Below are 22,941 nucleotides of genomic sequence, written 5' to 3' on the forward strand. Positions count from 1 at the left end.
TTTCTCAAGGAGACTTTACTACCGCTTTAGGTGTGGCCATGCACATCACCAAGTGGCTGCGCATTATATACTAAAATAAATACTACAGACAACTATAAGAGATGGTAAACAGGAGATGGTCAGAGACTGCGAACATGCTATAGGAGATGGTCAGAGACTGCAGCTGTGCTACAGGAGATGGTCAGAGACTGCAGGCCGTGATACAAGAGATGGTCAGAGACTGCAGGCCGGGCTACAGGAGATGGTCAGAGACTGCAGGCCGGGCTACAGGAGATGGTCAGAGACTGCAGGCCGGGCTACAGGAGATGGTCAGAGACTGCAGGCCGGGCTACAGGAGATGGTCAGAGACTGCAGGCCGTGCTACAGGAGATGGTCAAAGACTGCAGGCCGTGCTGCAGGAGATGGTCAGAGACTGCAGGCCGTGCTGCAGGAGATGGTCAGAGACTGAAGTCATGCTACTGGAGGGATTGTAGATTGAGAACATGCTGTAGGAGACAGTCAATGAATAGAGACACAGTCTATCTGCCGGGATATGGGGGCCGCACAATAAGTACCAAAGGGCCCAATTTGAACCGTAGACTGCAGATTGGGCCCTTGGGCCGCGGGTTATGTCCCATGGGTTTATATCCTCTGTTCAGTTTTTATTGTCTGTGTCCCGGTTGACTAATGTCACTAAGAAGGGAAATTTCCACATTTTTTAGTTGTCACCAGAACAGGAGGTGAGGGGAAATTGTCCAATGGGAGCAAGTATTCCGTGGCAACTGTCTAACGCGGGAAACACTCGCTTTGGTGAGTGTTTTCTATGTCTTTTTTTTTTTTTTTTTTTATTTCCTGCTTCTCTCCAAGACAGGAAATTAAGAATCTAAAATTTAATAAAACTTTAAAGCTATAATGTAATGTATGCATATAACACCTTCCCTTGTTATTCCTCTGCCCCCTTAACCCGATCAACATATAATTACAATTTTTCAAATGTTTCATTTAATTTTTAAGAAATACTTCTTCAGAGGTCCAGTGATGTCATCAACAGATCTGTCTGCCAGCCTTTGCTCTGAGTTTGTTGGGAGGAGCCAGCAGGATCCTGTAAATGTCACAGCACACTGCCATCAGCATTATATGAAAGAACACATCCCCAGCATCCCTTTAGACATGCATGCTTCTCCTTGATGGCACAACAGGTTGCACAAATAAAGTCTGTACAACCCAGGGAGCATGCATGTCTAAAGGCACACTGGGGATGTGTTCTTTCCTAAAATGCTCAGGAACTAAATGATGACAGATAAAGCTAATAGTTGTGAGAGGTGGGCAATGACAGCATGGATCAGGAAGAGAGAGAACTGATGAGGATTGAAGTTGTAAGTACAGGAAATGAAGGCAGGCTGATGATATATGATATAGCTGTGTCTAAATTAAGGTATAGAATGAAAACAGGCTTTATTTAATAATTTCCTTAACAAGTTGAATGGGGAAACCAGGTAAGCCAAAATATAAACAGAATAAGCTTCAGCTTTAGGGTTTGACACATAATAGAGGGGCGCTTAGCTCAGTTACGTACCTGATCTGAGCTAATCTCATCGTTGTTCTTCTTGTAAAGGTGAAGATAGGAATTATTTCTCTGGCTGCGGACCCCTAAACTCGCTTTGTTTTTCTCTATGAAGTCTTTCCTTGCTGCATCCTGTGGCTCCACATCTGCCCTTTTATTGGTGGTAGTTCTGTTTTGGTAGAGCTCTCTGCCGTGACTTGTGCGTTCATTGCTGCTTTGGTGTTTGGCAGGCTGTGTAGTTGTGTGTGTCGTGATTTTGGATTTTGCATCGCTGTGAAGGGTGGTGACATTCTGGCCTTGTACAGCAGAGGTGTTCGATCCATGTGGCCTGTGTCTTGGGTCCTCTGGTGACAAAAGGTCAGAGTATCTGGGTGATACATCCAATGCATCCTCTTCATCTTCAGAAGATCGGTCCTGTAAGTTCCATTTTCTCCTCCAGTCTGGGTCGTATCTGAGTTCAGAGTAGGATGTTTCTACTGCCTGAGCCCTAAAAGAGACACAATGCCTGCATTAGGAAGATCATACATGTTTTCACAGTTGCCTTTGGATCCACCAACAACCACACTATATTACCAAAAGTATAGGGAGGCCTGCCTTTTCATACACATGAACTTTAATGGCATCCCAGTCTTAGTCGGTAAGGTTCAATATTCAGTTGGCCCATCCTGCAGCTATAACAGCTTCAACTCTTATGTCGCGTACACACGGTCAGATTTTCTGACGGGAAATGCTGGATGTGAGAACGTTGTCAGAAAGTCCGACTGTGTGTATGCTCCATCGAACATTTTGCTGTCGGACTTGCCACCAACAAATGTTTGCTAGCAGGTTCTCAAATTTTCCACCAACAAAACTTTGTTGTCGGAAAGTCCGATCGTGTGTACACAAGTCCATCCCACGAAAGTTCACGCATGCTCGGAATCAAGCAGATAGAGCCGCACTGGCTATTGAACTTCCTTTTTCTCGGCTTTTCGTACGTCTTGTACGTCACCGCGTTCCCACGTTCATAATTGTTGGCCAACATTTGTGTGACCGTGTGTATGCAAGGCAAGTTTGAGCCAACAACCTTCGAACAAAAATCCACAGTTTTGTTGCCGGAAAATCCGATCGTGTGTATGAGGCATTATAGGAAAGCTGTCCACAAGGTTTAGGAGTGTGTCTATGGGAATGTTTGACCATTATTCCGGAAGCACATTTGTGGGGTCAGGCACTGGGAAGTCCCCCCCCCCCACACCAAATGATTTGGACCAGTGCACAAAGCAAGGTCCATAAAGACATGGATGAGCGAGTTTGGGGTTGAATAACTTGACTGGTCTGCACAGAGACCTGACCTCAACTCGATAGAACACCTTTGGGATGAATTAGAGCTGAGACTGCGAGCCAGGCCTTCTTGTCCACATCACTGCCTGTCCTCAAAAATGTGCTTCTGAAAGAATGGTCAAACATTCCCATAGACACACTCCTAAACCTTGCGGACAGCCTTCCCAGAAGAGTTGAAGCTGTTATAGCTGCAAAGGATGGACCAAATCAATATTGAACCCTACGGAGTAAGACAGGGATTCCAATAAAGTGTGTGTGTGTGTATATAAAGGCAGGTGTCCCAATACTTTTGGTAATATAGTGAAAGTAGTATGAGGGTCTACCTAATTGGATACAAACTGGATGGAAGACTGGGTGACAAGTTTGCCCTGTGCACTGTGTATTATAAACAGTTGTCTTTTTTTTTTTGCACATCGGTGCTCCTGATCTCCTGCAGTCTCTTTGCAGCCACTTCCTGTCTGCATGTACTCCAGTGACGGCTGCATGCCATTTCTCAGTACAGATTTCCTGATTGACAACAGTGGATCATGCCTCAGTAATGTGTATGTTGAAAAGGCCATCTGTAGTCTCCATCAGAAACCTGAGTGACATGGTGACCATGCAGGATCACAGCTATGACTAAGCATTGTTAAGTGTGAAACGCGTCAGCTCGTTTGTCCCATTTTCTGCTGTAGCTTGTATTTCTTGGATTTTTTACAATGAAGGTTATATTCCGGAATGCGGCTGTACAGAACTTCTCTTTTGCTTCGTATACAGGATCACAGTTGGGAAATGGGGACAGAGCGTTGTCCCCTTATAACAGGAAGTTATAACAGGGAGCTGGTAAGCGGCAGTATTATCTGTGGTGGAGGCACCTTTGTTCAACTTATCCTCACACTTAATACGTCCAGTGTTGGAATTGCATGTCACTATCTACATTAAAATCTTTAATCCATCTCTTGGGAGAGTGTCTATATCAGTGGACTTAATGTTCATTTTTTTCACTAGTTTTTTGTGACGGACTTATATACAAAAATATTTTTTACTGACTGTTTTGATTCATTTTTTGATTTTTTTAATGTGCACTGATCACGGGTGACAGCAACACTTTGCATACATATGTGTATTGGCATGACTCACAAGATTCATGCAGGTTTGATATATAGCTTATTATTTTGAATATTGTTTGTAATGTGTGTGTCTTGCATTTGTTAGTTGCAGCTTATTCACAGATATTTAAATCACTACATGGTATACTAATTTTCATTTTTTTTGGGATAGCGCAGTAAGAGAACTTTTGGAATTATAACAGGAAGTGCCTGAACAAGGACATTTACGGCAGGATCACCCAAGGGTTATTTTAGCAAAAGCTGCAGGTTTGAAAAGATTGAAAATTACTTTTTGAAATGGTTATTATTACAGGCATCAATATAGTGTCAATAATTTTATGCAGCGCTTTACATTTCACATCAGTAGGGATGGGCCGAACAACCCCCTGTTCGGTTCGCAACATGACTTTCGAACATCGTGAAAGTTTCATAACCAAATAACGAACCCCATTGAAGTCTATGGGACCCAAACTGGAAAAGTCAATAGTGTCCAATTTGAAGGCTTATATGCAAGTAATTGTGAATAAAATGGTTATGAGGGTCCGGGTACTGCCCTGAAGGACATGTATCAATGAAAAAAGTTTGTAAAAAACGTAATTTTTAAATGAGCAGTGATTTATTGATGCTTAGTGAAAGTGAAAGCATAAAAATTCATTCCTTTCAATATAGTGCCTGGGGGGTACATTAATTCTACATGTAAAGTTGCACATCTGTACTGTGTATAGAAGCTGCTGCAGCAATAATTGCATTTATAAAGCCCAACAAATGACATTTTCCCTGCAAGATTTCTTTATTATGTAAGCAACGGCTTATTAACAAAATGTAATAAGGATGTGGATATGACACACTCCACCGATACACTATAATATACTGCAGTAAAACTGCAATATACTGTGTCAAACGTGCAGTAATGCACTGACATATACTTAGTGCACATTTAACAAACGCACAGAAATATACTGTGTTACATGGCACGTAACACACTGAAATATACTGCGTTAAATGAGCACTAACGCACAGAAACATACTACGTTAAATGGCACGTAACGCACTTAAATATATAGAGTTAAACGGAAGGTAACGCACTGAAATATACGGCATTAAACTTGCAGTAACGCACTGAAATATATTGCGTTAAATGTGCACGAACACACAGAAATCTACTGCGTTAAATGGCACATAACGCACTGAAATATACAGCGTTAAACTTGTAGAAATGCACTGAAATATACTGTGTTAAACGGTCACTACACTCACACTGACTTCACTATCACTAGAATCGCACTAATGTAAAGATGAATGGTGGTCACTCCACTCACACTGACTGAACTATCACTAGATTCACACTAAACTGATATTCTACTCTGACAATAGAATCAAAATAGTACACTAACTCTCTCTAGTAGCACTGAACAGAGCCCTGTTCTAGCTCTCTTAATGCCAATATCACACTAAAAATGGCCGCTATTGAAAGAATACTTTTATAGTGTGGGGCGGGACTAAGAGCAATGAGCCATGATTGGATAGAGTCATCATGACAGCGTCCAATCATGGCTTTGACAGTGCTCTGTGACCTGGTTCGGCAAAGCTTTCATTGCTTCAGCCAATCAGGGATTCCAATGCACTGTGCTGCGGCACAGTGCACTGTGGTTGTTCGGCGGGCCAAACAAACGGTCGAACGCCCCGATAATTCAGGTGTTCGTCGATCGAGCGAAAGACCAATATTCGGCCCGAACTCCTGCTCGGACTGAACCATTCGCCCATCCCTACACATCACAAAACAGACAGCGCACACATTCAAGAATGACATTTCCTGCAAGGCTAGTTAAAAACACCTGAACATATTAAAAAAAATACGGGGGTTTGGTCACACTATATGGTCATATAGTGCTAAGCCCACTTACTGCGACAAAGTACCCTGAATTAGTGGGTCCTACCCTAGTAATAGAATGGAAGATCCTGCGTCTCAACCATGGGAGCTGAACTCCTCTATGTGGGAGAACTGAAGGGTATTCCTTGTATGCACTGGTGGCCACTAAAGAAGAGGTAATGAAGAGGGGGAGGGGTGCCCCAGCCCAAAAAACCTGGTCAGGTTCGATTACAATATACAAAAACATATTTGGGGGGCACACCCTAAAATGCATTTTAACTTCAAGATGGTGCTGCTATAAGACCAACAAACAGTACAAAACAGATTACAGCGCACACATTCAAGAATTACATTTCCTGCAAGGCTAGTTAAAAACACCTGAACATATTCAAAAAAATACGGGAGTTTGGTCACACTATATGGTCATATAGTGCTAAGTCTACTTACTGCGACAAAGTTCTCCCACTCCCACAGGAGTTCAGCTCCCATGGTTGAGACGCAGGATCTTCCATTCTATTACTAGGGTAGGACCCACTAATTCGGGGTACTTTGTCGCAGTAAGTGGGCTTAGCACTATATAAACATATAGTGTGACCAAACCCCCGTATTTTTTTTTAATATGTTCAGGTGTTTTTAACTAGCCTTGCAGGAAATGTCATTCTTGAATGTGTGCGCTGTAATCTGCTTTGTACTGTTTGTTGGTCTTAGAGCAGCACCATTGAATTTAAACGCATTTTAGGGTGTGCCCCCCAAATATGTTTTTGCATCCCTACACATCAGTCTCCCAAAGAGCTTACAATCTAAGGTTCCTATTTCACATGCACACACTTACTAAGGACAGTTTAAACAGGAGCCAAATTACCTACCAGCATGTCTTTGGATTGTGGGAGGAGATACGAGTACCCTGAGGAAACCTATGCAAGCACAGGGAGAACATTCAAACTCCATGCAGAGAGTGTCCTGGGAGGGATTTGAACCAGGGACCCCAGTGCTGCATGGCAAAATGGTTGGGTTTAGATTTCTTCTGAGCACGCTCTCAAATACATAGTAGTGGTAACTTTAAAGGAGTTTGTACGGAAATTACAGAAATTACGGAAACTTGCAGAAGAAACTCAAATATTCTCTGGTAGGGTTCTCTTGACAAAATGTCCTGGTAGAATTCAAGTACTATTTGAAATGTGCTCCCCTCGTGGGACACACTCCTTGCTCGTCTGGATAGGCCTCTCTCACCGGTCTAGCAGCCAGCACGCAGCACGAATCAAAGTCTCTGCCACAGACTTGTTTGGGAACAAAATCCGTACAATCCTCTGCCACAGGATGTATAGGTTTCTCTATAGTGAAAGTCAGTCACAGTGCTTGAACCTTTAAGCCAAGCCGGAAACACTATGCTGTATAATTACTTCTTGGATACGTCCTTCAACCGAGTCACCAGGCCCCTCTACAGACCAGCACGCCGCATGATCTCTTCAAGACGGGTCCTCCCCTGGGATCTCCTCGGCTGTCCAGCTTCGTCACACAGGACCGACAGCTCAGGACCATTCCTCGGCCGCGGTGGTAGGCCCCAAACAAGCCTCTGGACCCACCCCTACGCCGCTGTATCGTGGGCCTACCGAACGGAGGACCACAAGGTAGCTCCTTAATGCATACCTGTCGGCCAGGAGGGCCAGCAGGTGGCTGTAAAACAAACCCCAAAATATGGTGTCTGTCCCATAAATACCCTCGCCCAGAATGCAACTCGGAGGACCACCTCCACCGAGCATGCCTCTGAGACAGAGGAGCATCCATTCGCTTCAACACGTTGCCTTTCCAACCCTGACCAGTGGCAACAGCGACACCCACCGGTCAGCACGGAAATACACACAACGTCAGCCAAGCTGGAACAGAAGCAAACTTTAACCTTCCTAACGCACAATTTACTACATTTACCTAACATGCGGTAGATTGCAAATCTACCAGCGCTACATATATATATTCATAGCTCATAAAACCCTTTGAGAGATTCATTACTGTATAGAGCAAAGGATTATGGGTAAGTTGTCAAATTACATCCAATAGTACATAGCAGAGTCCCGCTTTATAAACAGATGATGATATGAAAGCGGGTGTCACTTTCTAATTGTCCCTTGTTGTAATTTGAGCGATTTAAGCCCGTCTGGAAGTAAAGTCATTAAGCAAAATAATCATTTAATTAAAGTTGAGAAATTGTTTTACATCAATGCCGGTAATATTGAATTTTTACACCTCAAACTGTTTCCTCTCCTGTTAATCAGAAATGTCTTTTTTTTCATTGTGATAATCTCATAGATTTCACTTAGTTGAGTTATTTTCTTTGTGCGCTGTGCCGTGTGGTAGGTGTCTTGTAAATAAACATTATTAAATTGAATATTTAGCAATTTATCTTTTAATAAATAGCCGCTTTGCATTGCAATGGTTTCTTTCTTTGTAAACAGGCTCATTATTTCTGTAGTAAAAGGACATTTGTGGTCCTTATTTTTTATACTTCCAAGATATTTTTTCCGCAAAATTTTTAACAGTTAACCCTGTCTAAATAATATAAAGAAACAAATCCTCCTACTGACTCTGTGTTTGGGGCTGACGATGTATGTTTAGGGTCATTCTACAGAGCTACAATGTTGCAGTCTGATCACTGGGGGAAAGGAGACTGTGGAAGTGCTTACTCCTACCTGCAGAAGACTGATGACTTCATTTCAGCCTAGGTACAGTCACTGGGCTGGAGCTAAAAGACTTTTAAGGATGAAAAGTGGAGCTTTTCTGAAAAATGATTTTGTGTCTCGGAACCCCTGCTAAAATGAATTACATTGATGATCATTGGGAAGATTACTCCTTAGATTAGGAAGCATGCCCCTTACAGTGGTGGTCATTGGGAAGAATCCTCCTTATATTGGTGGTGGTCATTGGGAAGAATCCTCCTTACAATGAGGGTCATTGGGAAGAATCCTCCTTTATAATGTTGGTCAGTGGGAAGAATGCTCCCTACAATGGTTGGCAGTGAGGAGAATGTTCCCTACGATGGTGATCAGTGAGGAGAATCCTCCTTACATTGATGGTCAGTGGAGAATGCCCCTTACAATGGTGGTTGATTGGGAAGAATGCCCCTTACAATGGTGGTTGATTGGGAAGAATCCTCCTTACAATGGTTGTCATTGGGAAGAATCCTCCTTACAATTGGTGGTCATTGGGAAGAATCCTCCTTACAATTGGTGGTCATTGGGAAGAATCCTCCTTACAATTGGTGGTCATTGGGAAGAATCCTCCTTACAATTGGTGGTCATTGGGAAGAATCCTCCTTACAATTGGTGGTCATTGGGAAGAATCCTCCTTAGAATGGTGGTCATTGGGAAGAACGCACCTTACATTGGTGATCAGAATGCCACCCTTACAGACAGCTAAAAGGATCTCTGGCATCATGCTGCTGGTCCTGCCAAGTGGTGCTAGACCTGGAACTATGCAAATATGATCAGGTGGGAGATCAATCAGACAAAGCTTAATGAACCCCTATCAGCCTATGGGGGAACCCTAGTTGAGAATGGCTGTACTAAGCTAATACATTACCCTCCACCACACTAGGTTCAAAATCCCCATCCTACACCATACAAGGGTCTGAATTATGGTGGTAAAGTTTTACATTACATTTCATTAGGATCACAATATATAAAAAAAACTTTGATGCATTTTAATCTGACCAAGTTTTCATGCTGATATTAGATCCAATCAAGGTGAAATTTATCCGCTGTGCTTTACTCTGTGGTGGCTAAAGTCCTGGACAAGGCATTGTGGTATAGGGGTGCGGTATATGCTTCACTAATACATCTGTGGGTGGCCTGGGTAGTGCTAGAGTAATAAAGGCAAGTTAAGAGATATATGTCCCTTCAGAAATACATATTTTAAAAGCACAGGGATTTCAAAATATATTATTATATAATAAATTCTATAATCAGCAGGTGTTTGGAGTTATACTGTATGCCCACAGCTTTATGTCATCATTCACCTGATTCTGTTGTTTAGCCAGAGGTTTGCTTTAAGCCCAGTTCTATCCTGTCCTGTGTGTGGCTTCAATGGCATAGGAAGTATGTTCTATACTAGCATTTCTCAACTGTTTTTTCAGCCACACCACCATTTAAGTCTACCTCCACATCTGAGAGTGGCAATGCGTCGCGTTTTAGCACATTTTCGGTGCAACAGCTCACTGACCAGAATGGGGTGCCTGTCGCACAGAAAATGTGCCAAAGAAGCTCAAGTACCACATTTTGGCACCAAACCAAGTGTATTCGGCAATGCGTGTCTATTTGTGACAAATGCAGCACATTCGGGGTGCTATTAAGAAAAAATGGTACCACAAGCACGGTGTGCATTTTGCCTCATTTTCAGAGCACCCAGGCGTGAATTCAGCCTATAAATTATGCAATAACTTGAGGAACCACAGTCAAAAATATAAAAGAAAAATATAAACGTTGCTTATCGATGGGAAACCTGAGCCTGGGACAATGCAATTTCACATCTGAAGCCCCCTACCATATCAGAGTCCCCTCTTAAGACGAGGCACGCCTTCACATTAGATACCCCTTATCCATTTAGAGGCCTCCTATACATAAGAGGCCCCCCCCATCACATCAGTTGTTCCTATATACCATAGCCCCCCTATAGATGAGTGACCCCATCACATCGGAGCCCCCCCCCAATCACCGCAGCGTCCCCCACTCACACAGTCCATCCCCCCACCACTGTAGTTAAGTAGCACTTACAGGTCTTGTCCCAGTTCCTGAGCAGTAGCAGGAGAAGCAGCAGACAGATGAGCCTCTGTCACTCTGCTTTCCCCACCTATCGACATGCTCCTTCCACTGCAGTGCCCATGATTGGTTCCTTGTGTTGCTCCTCCCTCCATCAGTCTAAGCTCTGCTGTACAAAGGCCGCAAGAGGCTGACAAGTTCAGCTGCTCACATTATTTTGCATTTAAAGTAATACATTCCATTATATATTAATAAAAACAGAGCTACATTAAGGTGTATATTTTCTGTATGCCTGGAGTTTGGCTTTAATGTGGTTGTAAAACAATTTTTTTTTCAAATAACAAACATGTCTATACTTGCCTGCACAGAGCGGCCGGATCCTCCTTTTCTGGGGTCCCCTGATGGCACTCCTGGCTCCTCCTCTCTTGCCGGTAACGCCAATAGAAAACCGATTCCCATGGGGGCACTCATGCAGGCTCGCTTCTGAGCCCTACTGCTGCGTCCATTGACATAAACAGCAGGACTCGGCCCCGCCCCCCACTCCCTCGTCACTGGAATTGATTGACAGAAGCGGGAGCCAATGACTCTCGCTGATCTCCATCTGCCCAGGGGGGAGGGACAAAGTGAGGAGAGTTGCAGCTCTCATGCACAGCACTGGATCGCAATGGGGTTTAGGTAAGTATAAGGGGGGTGAGGGGACAAGTCTGTGACATAGAAGTTTCTTTTACCTTAATGCATAGAAAGCATTAAGGTAAAAAACCTTGAGGCTTTAGAACCACTTTAAGGCCAAGACCGTAAGCTATATTTCAGGAGGTGTACACTTTATAGGAAAATATTTTCATGCTCCCAAAAAAAAACATTTGGGGAGATGCGAAGCAGTGGCTATCATTAATTCTTTTAAAAAATATATATTTTTTTAACATTTCTCACTTGCAAATGACATCACCTTTTGACATGTCACCACAACAGAATAATTGCTTGTTTCTGATTGCAATGGTGAGATTCCTGTAGCGTTAAGAGGGAAGCGACCTCTTCCAGATGGCTTAACCGGTAGCATCTGCTGTGTATGGATGAGATCGGTTTGAAGAGGTGCAGTAAATGGATCTAAGCAGTTGCAGGACAAGACAGGCAGATGTCGTTGAGGTGTAAATTTGCCTTTTCTTTGCCAAAACTAGCGAAGAATCCCATTAAAACATTTAGCGTTGTCTAATCCCTGTGTGTCTGGCATGAGATGTGTCGTGTTTAAATCACTTGTCTGCCATTTCTTCCCTTCTTATTGCCTCTTTCTATGCGCTCAAAAATATTTTGTGCATGGAAAGAAAATGACAAAATTATTGAAACTTGTACATGGGGGGGGGGGGGGGGGGTGAAGCGCTGAAAGGGAAGCATTGTTGTTATGGGTTTTTTTTTTTTTTTTTTTTTACTTTGTAAGTTTAGCTTAGCATGTGATGGCATTTTTGGATGCTAATGACCTATTTAATGCTTGATGATGTCATAGCACAGATCCAAGGGATCAGCATATACAGTTAGGTCGATATATATTTGGACACAGGCACAATTTTCTTTTTTTCAGATATTTACCAAAACATATTCAAGCTGTAGTTATATAATGGATATGGGCTGCAAGTGTACACTCTCAAGTTTAATTTGAGGGTATGTACATCCAAATCAGGGGAAGGGTTCAGGAATTATAGCTCTTAAGAATAGCCACCCCCCCCCCCCCTTTTTTTCAAGGGACCAAAAGTAATTGAACAGTTGAATCAAAAGCTGTTTCATGGCCAGGTGTGGGCTACTCCTTCGTTATTCCTTCATCAATTAAGCAGTCAAAAGGTCTGGAGTTGATTCTAAGTGTGATATTTGCATTTGGAATCTATTACTGTGAACCTACATCATGTGTTCAAAGGAGCTGTCCATGCAAGTGAAACAGGCCATTGTAATGGCGCGTACACACGATCGGACATTCCGACAACAAAATCCTGGATTTTTTTCCGACGAATGGCTCAAACTTGTCTTGCATACACACGGTTGCACAAATGTTGTCGGAAATTCCGAACGTCAAGAACGCAGTGACGTACAACACATACGAGCCGAGAAAAACGAAGTTCAATAGCCAGTGCGGCTCTTCTAATGTATTCCAAGCATGCGTGGAATTTTGTGTGTCGGAATTGTCTACACACGCTCGGAATTTATGAGAACTGATTTTGTTGTCGGAAAATTTGAGATCCAGCTCTCAAATTTTTGTTGGAAAATCCTGACAGCAAATGTCCGATGGAACCTACACACGGTCATGAATTTCCGACAACCAGCTCTCATCGAACATTTGTCGTTGGAAATTCCGACCGTGTGTATGCAGCATAAGGCTTAAAAAACTAATCAAATCCATCAGAGAGATAGCAGCAACATTAGGAGTGGCCAAAACAACAGTTTGGTACATTCTGAGGAAAGAAGAACGCACTGGTGAGCAACATAAAAAGGCTTGGACATCCACGGAAGACAACAGTGGTGGATGATCGCAGGATCCTCTCTATGGTAAAGAAAAACCCATTCACAACATCCAGACAAGTGAAGGACACTCTTCAGGAGGTGGGCGTATCACTGTCAAAGTCTACAATCAAGAGAAGACTTCACAAGAGCAAATACAAAAAGGGTCCACCACAAGGTGCAAACCATTCATAAGCCTGAAGAATTGAAAAGCCAAATTAGACTTTTCCAAAAAACATCTAAAAAATCCAGAGCAGTTCTGGAAAAGCATTCTTTGGATGGATGAAACTGAGCTGAATCTGTACCAGAATGATGGGAAGAAAAAAGTGTGGAGAAGGCTTGGAACAGCTCATGATCCAAAGCACACAACGTCATCTGTAAAGCATGGTGGAGGCAGTGTGAAGGCATGGGCATGCATGGCTTCCAGTGGCACTCGGTCATTGGTGATTATTGATGATGTAATAGAAGACAGAAGCAGCTGGATGAATTCTGCAGTGTTTAGAGCTATCCTGTCAGCCCAGATTCAGCCAAATGCAGCAAAGTTGATTGGACATCGCTTCACAGTACATGTGGACAATGATCCAAAAGGCACTGGAAAATCAACCCAGGAGCTTTTGAAGGAAAAGAAGTGGAATATTCTGCAATAGCCAAATCAATCCCCTGATCTCAACCCAATTGAGCATGCATTTCATTTGTTGAAGGCAAAACTAAAGACAGCTGCAGTTAGAGCCTGGCAAAGCATCAGAAAGGAGGAAACTCAGTCTGTGGTAATATCCATGGGTTCCAGACTTCAGGCAGTCATTGCCAGTAAAGGATTCTCAACAAAATCTTAAAAATGAACATTTTATTTATGAATATATATGGCCAATTACATTTGAGCCCCTGAAAATGGGGGGACTGTGTATACAAATGGTCGCAGTTCCTAAAATTTGTACTTGATATTTATGTTCAACCCCTTGAAGTAAAGCTGAAAGTCTGCAGTTCAAATCAATTTGGATTGTTTCATTTTAATTTTATTCTGGTCGCATACAGAGCCAAAAGTATGAAAATTGTGCCTGTGTCCAAATATATATGGACCTAACTGTATAAAGGAGTTGGTTAAAGTAACAGATTCATGTTTGATGACACCATGACAGCCCACATTAGATCTACATCATGAAACAAATACTAACTTACTAAACAAAATACAACTTACTATACATGTAACAATCAGTATTTTTTGCTAGAAAATGAGTTAGAACCCCCAAATTTTATATATTTAGCAGAGGCCCTAGAGAATAAATTGTGGGCTTTCTATTTTTTATGTCACACAATTTTTGTGCGGCTTTATTTATTTTTTTTTGTTTTAACAAAATTTTTTGGTTTTAATGCAAATAAAATATACATAACCCACATTTTTTTGTAACATATAAAAGATATTAGGCCGAGTAAATAGATACCAAACATGCCATGGTTTAAAATTGAGCATACCCGTGCACCCAAGAAACAACGTAAATGTTACTATGCATAGGTAACGCTTTAAAAGCCTTTCCAGGTTACCACTTTGGCTCTACAGAGGAGGTCTGGTGCTTGAATTACTGTCCATGATCAGACGTTTGCGGTGGGACGATTTCTGTTGCTATTACAAGAGAGCTGACCGCTGGCTCTAAAAAATGATACCAGGGTGATGTCTGCAGCTGCAAGTCCAGCGACGTAAAGGTACATTGCTGGACGGGAAGTGGTTAACGCCTGTATCATCCACTTCATCTAGCAGCCAAAATGTGGTATATATTTCTCACTGAGGTATTCATAAAACTATACCCCATTTTTTCCACTAGAAGGAGCTGCTGATACAGGAGTTAAGCTGGCCATACGTTAATCTCCTTATTTTGTTATGTTCAACAAGCGGGTTGAACAAAAAAAAAAAATTACCCGATTTCTCCATCCACACCCGATGTGGATGGGGGAATGATTCCCGCAATGCTTTTGTGTTCTGACAGGAGGGAGCCTTCCCTTCTGTCCAGTGCTGGGACAAGGACATCGCCCAGGGCGAAAATGCCAAACCGCCCCCCCCAAGATGTATGAACATTATGTGTTAGCAAAAATCCCCCTCTCCCCCCAAAAAAACTGAGCACTAATCTGCATTCTTTCCCCCTAAGCATAAATTCCCACCCACTCCTCCCAGTGCAAATCCACCCCCCCTGCTGAAATCCCCCCTCCCAGCGCAACCCCCCTCCCCAATACCCCCAGCTAAAATGACCCCCCCCCCCAAAAAAAAATTCACCCCTCATAGCACAAATCTTCTACCCCTAAAATTTACCCCCTCCTTTTACACATCCCCCCCACTCTAAATATCCCCCTCCCAGCACAAATCCCCAATTCCTCTCATTCCCCCCCCCCCTCCTAGGACAAATCTTCTTCCCACCATCCCCCTTCCTAACAAAGATCTCCCTAAATCACCACTTAGCACACACAAATTTCCTCTCCTAGAACAATACTTACACCCCTGCAGCCCCCAGATTCCCTCTTCCAACACAAATCCCCTCTCCCACAATCTCCTTGCGATGCCCCCCCCCACCCTCACATGATACTACAGTGTCCAGGGCAGCCGCCCCTCCTGCCCACACTTTTGTCCCAGCCCTGCTGCTGTCAAAACACACTGATTGGTGTTGCCGGCCATAGCCTACAGCACTGATTGTTCAGGAAAAACCCGACAGACTGGTTGTACTGAAGTCAATCGGTACATTGTCTTCTGTGCAACCAGCCTGCCCATACATGGATTGAAATTCGTCTGGTCCCTGCTGAACCTGCTGAATTTCGATCCATGTATAGCCACCTTAAATCTATTTAAAAACATATGGTGAAATTTAGTTCAGATTGCACAAATGTTTCTGACATTTGAGCAACAAATGTTTTAGAAGTAGACCCCTAAATGTCACCCAGGAAGGTTTACATCTACTTTTAAAGTGGCTGTAAACCCATTACAACCACTTTAACCTACAGGTAAGCCTAGATTAAGGCTTACCCGTAGGTGCAAGAAATATCTCCCAAACCTAAATGGTTTAGGAGATATTTGCAGAAATAGCGGCACCGATGTCTACACCAATCAGTGTGCCATAGACATCGGGCGCAGGCGCACTGAGTGTGCTGTTTCTAACGGCGATCATGCCGTTATTGGCGGCACCAGTGCGCATGCGCAAGTCACTCCGGGATAGATGGCGGCGTCGGAGGAGGCCAACGAGGGCCGATGCGGGGGCTTCGATCTCAGGTAAGTAATTCATAATGAGCTAGTATGCATACTAGCTCATTATGCCTTTGTCTTGCAGAGTGTATTTGGTTTTTTTGTTTTTTTGGTTTTTTAGAGGCTTTACTTCCTCTTTACAGCTGATCTTCAGGATAAGCAAATTATGTCTAAATACAAGAGGCATGTGTATTCTTAGGCCTCATTCACATGGGAGTACCTCTGCGTACATCTGTGCAAAGGGCCGTCTTTGCCCGCACAGGTATTCTGTGCATCTGCATGCAGGCAGCCCTATTCATGTCTATTGGGATGCGGGAGCTGCATGGACACAGTTGCTGTTCCCAGTTTGACAGCAGTGTGGTTACTACTCCTGAAACACACACTGTGTGCATTCGGGGACACACATCCGAATGGCTATCAAATTAGGACCAGTGACTGAGTCTGTGCAGCTACTGCATCCCAATAAACATGAATGGGGCCGCCTGCATTCAGATGCACAGAACACCTGTGCGGCTCAGGATGGCCCTTTGCTGGTGGATATGCATAGGTACGCCTGTGTGAATGAGATCTTACCTAAATCTTGGTGTGCTTTGTGTATTTCTCTCAGGTCTGTGCAGTAATTCAGTATGAATCTTTCCCTCTGTGCAGGATCTTCCTGTAATAAAGACCCCTCACGACTGCTCTCTCTTCTTGTGCAGGGTAACTGGTCTTGTCTCCGCCCCCTCCTACAGTTTCTTGTAGGCAGCCTGCAGTGGGTGGAGCCTTCTGGGCTCTAATCTCTGCGTAGACTATGTACAACACAGTGATATCACTGCTACTTTTACAAGGTAATATCTGGGTTTAAAAAGACATTTGATGCACGCAAAGTAAATGTATATCCTTTGTGGCTAAGGAGGTAAATATTTAAATACAAAAAAATTGCATGCCCGGAGTTCAGCTTTAAGGCATTAGGGATTTTGGTGTTAAGGCGATAATAAGATGAGCGTGATAGGTTGCAAACCTGCAATTCACACAAAGAGATAAATTCACGATAACAATGTAATCTGGTGAGTAAAGGAGGCCGTTCTCATTATGGCTTGTGAAATTTCTCCAAGAAGGCATAAAAAAAAAAAGCGGATGATGCCGCAAAGTCCCAAATCCTCCATTTTCAAGGTAGCAAGCATCGTTTAATATAGAAAGTGGGATTAATGCTGCAGCCGAAGCTTTTCATGGATTATGTAATAGCTCAGCAGGCAGAGAAAATGAATGTGTAAGTGATCATTGCGAGCTGGCTACCCTGCCGCTATTTTTATTATGGGCTTCCATTAGTTTTCATGAGAGCAGTGGCACGCTGCGGGCGGCCTTACAGCCGGTGCCTTTTACGCGGGTCTGTTCAACACTTAGCGAGTGCCGGGATTTTTTAGCTCGCAGGGATCGAAATCCATTCTGCTCTAAGCCATTGAAGAGAGATTTTTATTTATCCATTCTTTTTTTATTTATTTTTTTCTCTTCTTCTGTGTGAAACGCTTAAAAATCCTGTGTAGAAATGTTTATCGCTGCAATGCTTGTCAAAAAGCGATTGTGTGGGGCGCAGCTCACTGTTAGCCAAAAACGATCGTAAATGTCTTGTTTTTGAATTTTAAGAAGTTTATGATCCCTTATGAATAAAAGCTATTCCATACTGTTAAAATAGGAGATTATTCCTGTAGCGGTGTAGTTGCCACTAGTAACAAACATCCACTAGTAACAAACATCCACCAATTCACCCCGCTGCCTGACTCCCATATATCACTTGCAGAGACTATGAACAGTCTTTTGCTGGTTTTGGTTTTTTTGTTTATTGGGGGGTACAACTTGGTTGGGGGAAAGGGGTATATGGGATGCCCATAGGATAGTTCATTTCGCCGCCATATTTAAAGATTTTAGTTCAGCACATAGTTTGAGCCTAAAGAAATGATGTGTATTGTTTTGCTCCCGCAGACTATTGCTTCCAGAATTTCCTCACCCGTGACCGTGTAAGGATGAAGACATCACTCTTGACCGTGTAAGGGTGATGTTCCCAGAAATCTTCTCCTCCTCCTGCACAAACTTATCCTGTAGTTAACAATAAAATGTCACATCTTCTGTAAGCAAGAAAGGGCCCACTCTGAATAGTTCCTTCAGCTGGCTCTGGTTGCTCGCTGCTACTAGGCCAGAGGCTTGCAGTACCTCTCCCCGGAGGCCTAGTAGTTTAAAAGCACACATTGAGCGGTGGACTACTGTTCCCAGCTAGCCTAGCTTGCAAATCCTGTGCCCTCAGGTCACATCAATTTGACACATCTCCCCACAGTCTCTCCTCTGATCCAGGGCTCCTCATCATTGACCATGTAATGATGAAGACTTTGCCAATGACCGTGTAACAGCAAAGTTCCCTCAGACTTCCTGACACATCCAGCCCTCAACTGTGGTACACTAACCGACCTTTCTCTACCCTGAGTCCTTGATGGAGAACTTGACTGGACCGTACGTTCCGACAGCTTCACCTGCCCCTTGCTCCAGGAGTTCTTTATCAATGACCGTGTAAAGATAAGGACATTGCCAATGACCGTGTAAAGGCAAAGTTCCCTCACAGTTCTCCCTGGGCCCCCTCCTGCGATCGGCAGACCCCCCCCCCGCGCCCCCCAGATGGGGGTGCCCTTCTGCTGCTGTCTAGTACTCCATCCTCCACTCCACTCAGCCGACAACCCCTCCCCAGTGGCATGTTACCTCAGCTTAAATAGGAGGCCCGCCCCTGCCAATACCAGTTGGGGATTGGTCAAGGCTCCCACATGAGCTGCCTGCCACTCCAGTTCCAGGCCCTGCCCCTCTTCCAGAACATTCTCTCTGGAAGGAGGGGAGGCGCCTCAGAACTAGAGCACAGGTGGTCACACCCACTGCTACACTAACCACTCCCTGCCCCCAGATCAAAACAGACAGGCCTAGCTTGCAGCATAGGCCTGCCTAAATTTACCTATGCTGAAAGTCTCTCTAGCAAAAATCCTATTACTAGCACCTACCTATTGGTAGAGGATGCTACATTCCATTACTGGCTTCTCTGGAGATCTGCAGAACATTGCTCTGTGCCATCTCCCTCCTCACAGATGTATATTGCTGCATTCTGTCGATTTATTTTATTATTGGCCTCCCTGGAAATCTGCAGAACATTGCTCTGTCCCATCTCCCTCCTCACAGATGTATATTGCTGCATTCTGTCGATTTTATTTTATTATTGGCCTCCCTGGAAATCTGCAGAACATTGCTCCATCCCATCTCCCTCTGTACAGGTATATATTAGTGTATTCTGCGGAATATGTCATTGCTGACTTCTCTGAAGACCTGCAGAACATTGCTCCATCTTCTCTCCCTTCTCACAGCTATATGTTCCTGTATTCTGCAGATTATTCAATTTCTGACCGCTCTGGAGACCTGCAGATCATTTCTCCATCCTTTCTCCCTCTTCACAGATATATGGTATATTGCTGTATTCTGCAGATTATTCTATTACTGACCTCTCTGGAGATCAGCAGAACATTGCTCCATCCCATCTCCCTCCTGACAGATACTGTATATATTTCTACATTTTGCAGATTATTCTGCAGAGCTTTACACCATCCCATCTCCCTTCTGACTAATATATATTCCTGTGTTCTGCAGATTGTTCCATTACTGACCTCTCTGGAGACCTGCAGAATATTGCACCATCCCAGATACCCCATTGTAATAGAATGTATAATTGACTCCATTTTATTTAAGTAGAAATTAACTTTTTAATATGTGTTTTGACATAATTAGCTTAACTAACACTTTGCATAGAAACACACCCTGCAAGCCATTGCGCTCAAAGCTGATTCATGGAGCAGCCTGTTGTGTAAGTAAAATCAGCTAGTTCTTGTTAAACTAAATTCAGCAGTTTTAATCATGATAAGAAAATACTGTTTGTATAAAACTTTTAGAAACGTATGCATTAAAACACAGCTCCTCCCTTCTTTCTTTTGCATATAAGCCACTGTGGTATTCAGTAAAGGTCAGAGATCTTATGAACACTCACAAATCTGTTTCCGTGTCTCATTTGATTTCTCACGGATCCGGGGGTCACTGAAAGTTATCCTGCATTACCTGAAGTACACCTGGGTGGCGGTATTATCTGCTTCACCCATGACACCAATAAATACAGTATATTGCTGTCAGGGCTGGTGCAGGGATTTTTGACACCCTAGGCGAAACCAAATTTTTCCTCCCCCATTGGCTCCACCCCAGACTCCACCCCCTTCGCCCTGCCCATATGACAGAAGGCGTTGCTATACAGGAAGCATTGGCTCTTCTTCCTCTAGCGCTGGCTCCAGTGCTGCGCCTCTAATTAGACTACCGGTCGGACGGAGCGGTTGCCTGAGACTGAGTTAGTTACATCCTGCAGCCTGCAGAGCATGCAGACGCGGAGGGAAACCAGCAGCCGGGCGCCCCTAGGCAGCAGTGCGCCCTAGGCGGCTGCCTAGTTTGCCTAGTGGTAGCACCGGCCCTGATTGCTGTATTCTGCAGATTATACCATTACTAGTTTTGCATGATATTTGCAGAACATTGCTCTGCCTATCTAAGGTCAGATCACTCAGAAGGTGACCTAAGGCAGGCCATAGATGATACGATTTTCTTTCCTGCAGCCACAAGTCGTCAAAATCGTTCATTTCTCCCATCAACACAGTCAGCGTTGATGGGGGGAATCTGTCCCACAGAGCTATTGTGTTCTCCAGGTGGTGTTGGGGGGGGGGGGGGGGTTAGGGCACAGGAAGCCATTCCTACCAAGAGAATGCAGTGATTATTTCTAGCGACTATAGCCGCTGGCAATAATCGCATGTAAAAATCTGGCAGGCTAGCTGTAGCCAAGCCGATCAATGGAGCAATTTGATTACATTCAGCCTGCCCATACATGGATCAAATCTCTGCCAGTTCAGCAGATTTGAACCATCTGTGGCCGGCTTAAGCAAGTGCTTATGGCCCATTGACCTGTTTACTTTGAAGTTTGAAGCGTTCAACTCTCAGCACTTTGTATTCACCCTTAAAAAATGTAATGTGTGTTTACAGAAAAGTTAGATGTACTAAACATTAGCATAATAGTGTACAACATACCCAAACAAGACCAGTCACCCTGCACAAGGAGAGAGGGCAGCAGTGAGCGGTCTTTATTACAGGAAGTTCCTGCATACACTGGATTACTACACAGATCTGGAAGAAATACACAAAGCACACCAAGATTCAAGGAAGAATATACATGACTCTTGTATTCAGACAATATTTGACTGTTCTGGAGTTCAGCTTTAATCTACCTAGGTCCTTGTTTGGTCTTAATCTGGTCCGTGTGCTATCTCCCTCTTGATGGATAAATATTTCTGCATTCTAAAGATTATTCTATTATTGGTCTCCCTAGATTCCTGATTGCATGTTGGTATCTGTGCAGGTCATCCAATGATCTGTTTAGGATTACCTGCTGTGATTGTGTCCTCCGGAAGGGTGATCTTGGTGTGAAATACCCATATCATCTTTTTGGACATCTTCACTCTCTCCATTGACAATGTGAAGGAAATTGTCCTTAACATGTATCCGGTTCTGAAGCTCAGACTGATACCTCCTCTCCTCAGATAAACTGTCTGAGTCATCGTCCTCCAAACTATCCTCTAAACTGTCCAAGCTGAGGCGTAAGTTAATATCCGGTCTGCTGTACGCAGCTTGTGTGACCAGCGAATTGGGATCCATTACTCCATCGCAGTACGTCCGTGTCACCTTCAAGTGGAAAAAAGGCACAAGTTTAGTATTCTTTTATTTTAGAAGACCAAAAAGGCGTTTTTGATCCATGTATGTGGTCATTGAATGGTTAGTTCCATTCTTGGGTAACTACAGGGGTGCAACATTTACCATTTGTTCTGGTGCTCATGAGGACAGTAAGAGGTAAAACATAATATAACTGCTTTGCCAATCACTAACATGCATTTACCCTTTCAATCTAAGGCCGTGTGCACATGTAAGAAAAAGTTCATCCATTGGGTGTGTTATTTGGACTGCAGTGTACAGGGGTTGCCAGGAGGGAGTGATGGGGGGGGGGGGGGGGGGGGTAAGCAGTGTTGGGAGTGGATCATAAGGGATGCAGAGGTGAGCAGCAATAAAAAAAGAGTTGCAAAGGGTGCTGAGGTGAACAGTATTGGAAGAGTGGTGAAGGGGTAAGCAGTATTGGGAGTGGCTTACAGAAGATGCAGAGGGGAGCAGTATTGGAAGAAGGTGACAGGGAGTGCAGGGGTGGGCATTGTTGGAAGAGTGCTGTAGGGGTGAACAGCATTGGAAGAGAGTTGCAGGAGTGAACCCCTATGCACACTGCAGTCTGCATGCTGGGCTGACTATGACATACTCCTGACCCCTGCACTCAGTGCCACTGATAAGACAGTACAGCAAGCCCTCCTGTACTGGGTGAGGGCCCCATCAGTTTAAAAGGGGGGCCCGGACACCTACTGAGCAGGAAGGCCAACTGTACTGTCTTACTGCAGAAACAAATCCTTTTCTACCTTCCCCTGCAGCATAGCTGGAGGGAGGGAGCTGAGGAGAAGCTGGCAGCGCTGCAGGGGAAGGCAGAAGAGGATCAGTGTCTGCAGTAAGACAGTACAGCTGGGATCTGTTCCTCCTTTGCTTTTTCTCTG

General features: G+C 43.9%; 1 protein-coding gene across 1 annotated transcript in view; it reads right to left on the reverse strand.

The window, feature by feature from the left end:
* Positions 1 to 22,941, reverse strand: part of JHY (junctional cadherin complex regulator) — a 75,868-nt gene that overhangs the window by 45,150 nt on the left and 7,777 nt on the right. Inside the window, exons 2-3 of the mRNA XM_073603207.1 lie at positions 21,741 to 22,036; positions 1,556 to 2,030 (exon numbers count right to left, since the gene is read on the reverse strand). Of these exons, the coding sequence (XP_073459308.1) occupies positions 1,556 to 2,030; positions 21,741 to 22,036 (771 nt within the window). The remainder of the gene's footprint in view (positions 1 to 1,555; positions 2,031 to 21,740; positions 22,037 to 22,941) is intronic.

The sequence above is a fragment of the Aquarana catesbeiana genome, linkage group LG10 (genome assembly GCF_042186555.1).
Source record: "Aquarana catesbeiana isolate 2022-GZ linkage group LG10, ASM4218655v1, whole genome shotgun sequence".
Lineage (NCBI taxonomy): Eukaryota > Metazoa > Chordata > Amphibia > Anura > Ranidae > Aquarana > Aquarana catesbeiana.